Raw genomic sequence first — 300 nt, 5'->3', positions numbered from 1 at the left:
CTCCGCCAGCCGGGACTCCGCCGGCCCGGCCTCCACTAGCCCTGCCTCTGCCGGCCAGGCCTCCACCGCTGGGCCTCTGCCAGCCGGGCCTCCGCTAGCCCTGCCTCTGCCAGCTGGGCCTCCGCTGGTCTGGACTCTGCCAGCTGGGACTCCGCCGGCCCGGCCTCCACTAGCCCTGCCTCTGCCGGCCAGGCCTCCGTCAGTCGGGCCTCCGCCGCTGGGCCTCTGCCAGCCGGGACTCCGCCGGCCCAGCCTCCGCTAGCCCTGCCTCCGCCAGCTGGGCCTTGCCGGCCTGGACTC

General features: G+C 77.0%; 1 protein-coding gene across 1 annotated transcript in view; it reads right to left on the bottom strand.

The window, feature by feature from the left end:
* Positions 1-199: 199 nt before the first annotated feature.
* Positions 200-300, bottom strand: part of Atcay (ataxia, cerebellar, Cayman type) — a 36,627-nt gene continuing 36,526 nt past the window's right edge. The window contains exon 18 of the mRNA XM_013022639.1: positions 200-292. Within this exon, the coding sequence (XP_012878093.1) occupies positions 200-292 (93 nt within the window). The remainder of the gene's footprint in view (positions 293-300) is intronic.

The sequence above is a fragment of the Dipodomys ordii genome, unplaced genomic scaffold, assembly GCF_000151885.1.
Source record: "Dipodomys ordii isolate 6190 unplaced genomic scaffold, Dord_2.0 Scaffold64, whole genome shotgun sequence".
In the NCBI taxonomy this organism is placed as follows: Eukaryota; Metazoa; Chordata; class Mammalia; order Rodentia; family Heteromyidae; genus Dipodomys; species Dipodomys ordii.
The sequence above is the reverse complement of the archived record's forward strand: the minus strand, read 5'-3'. Positions and strand labels throughout refer to the sequence as shown.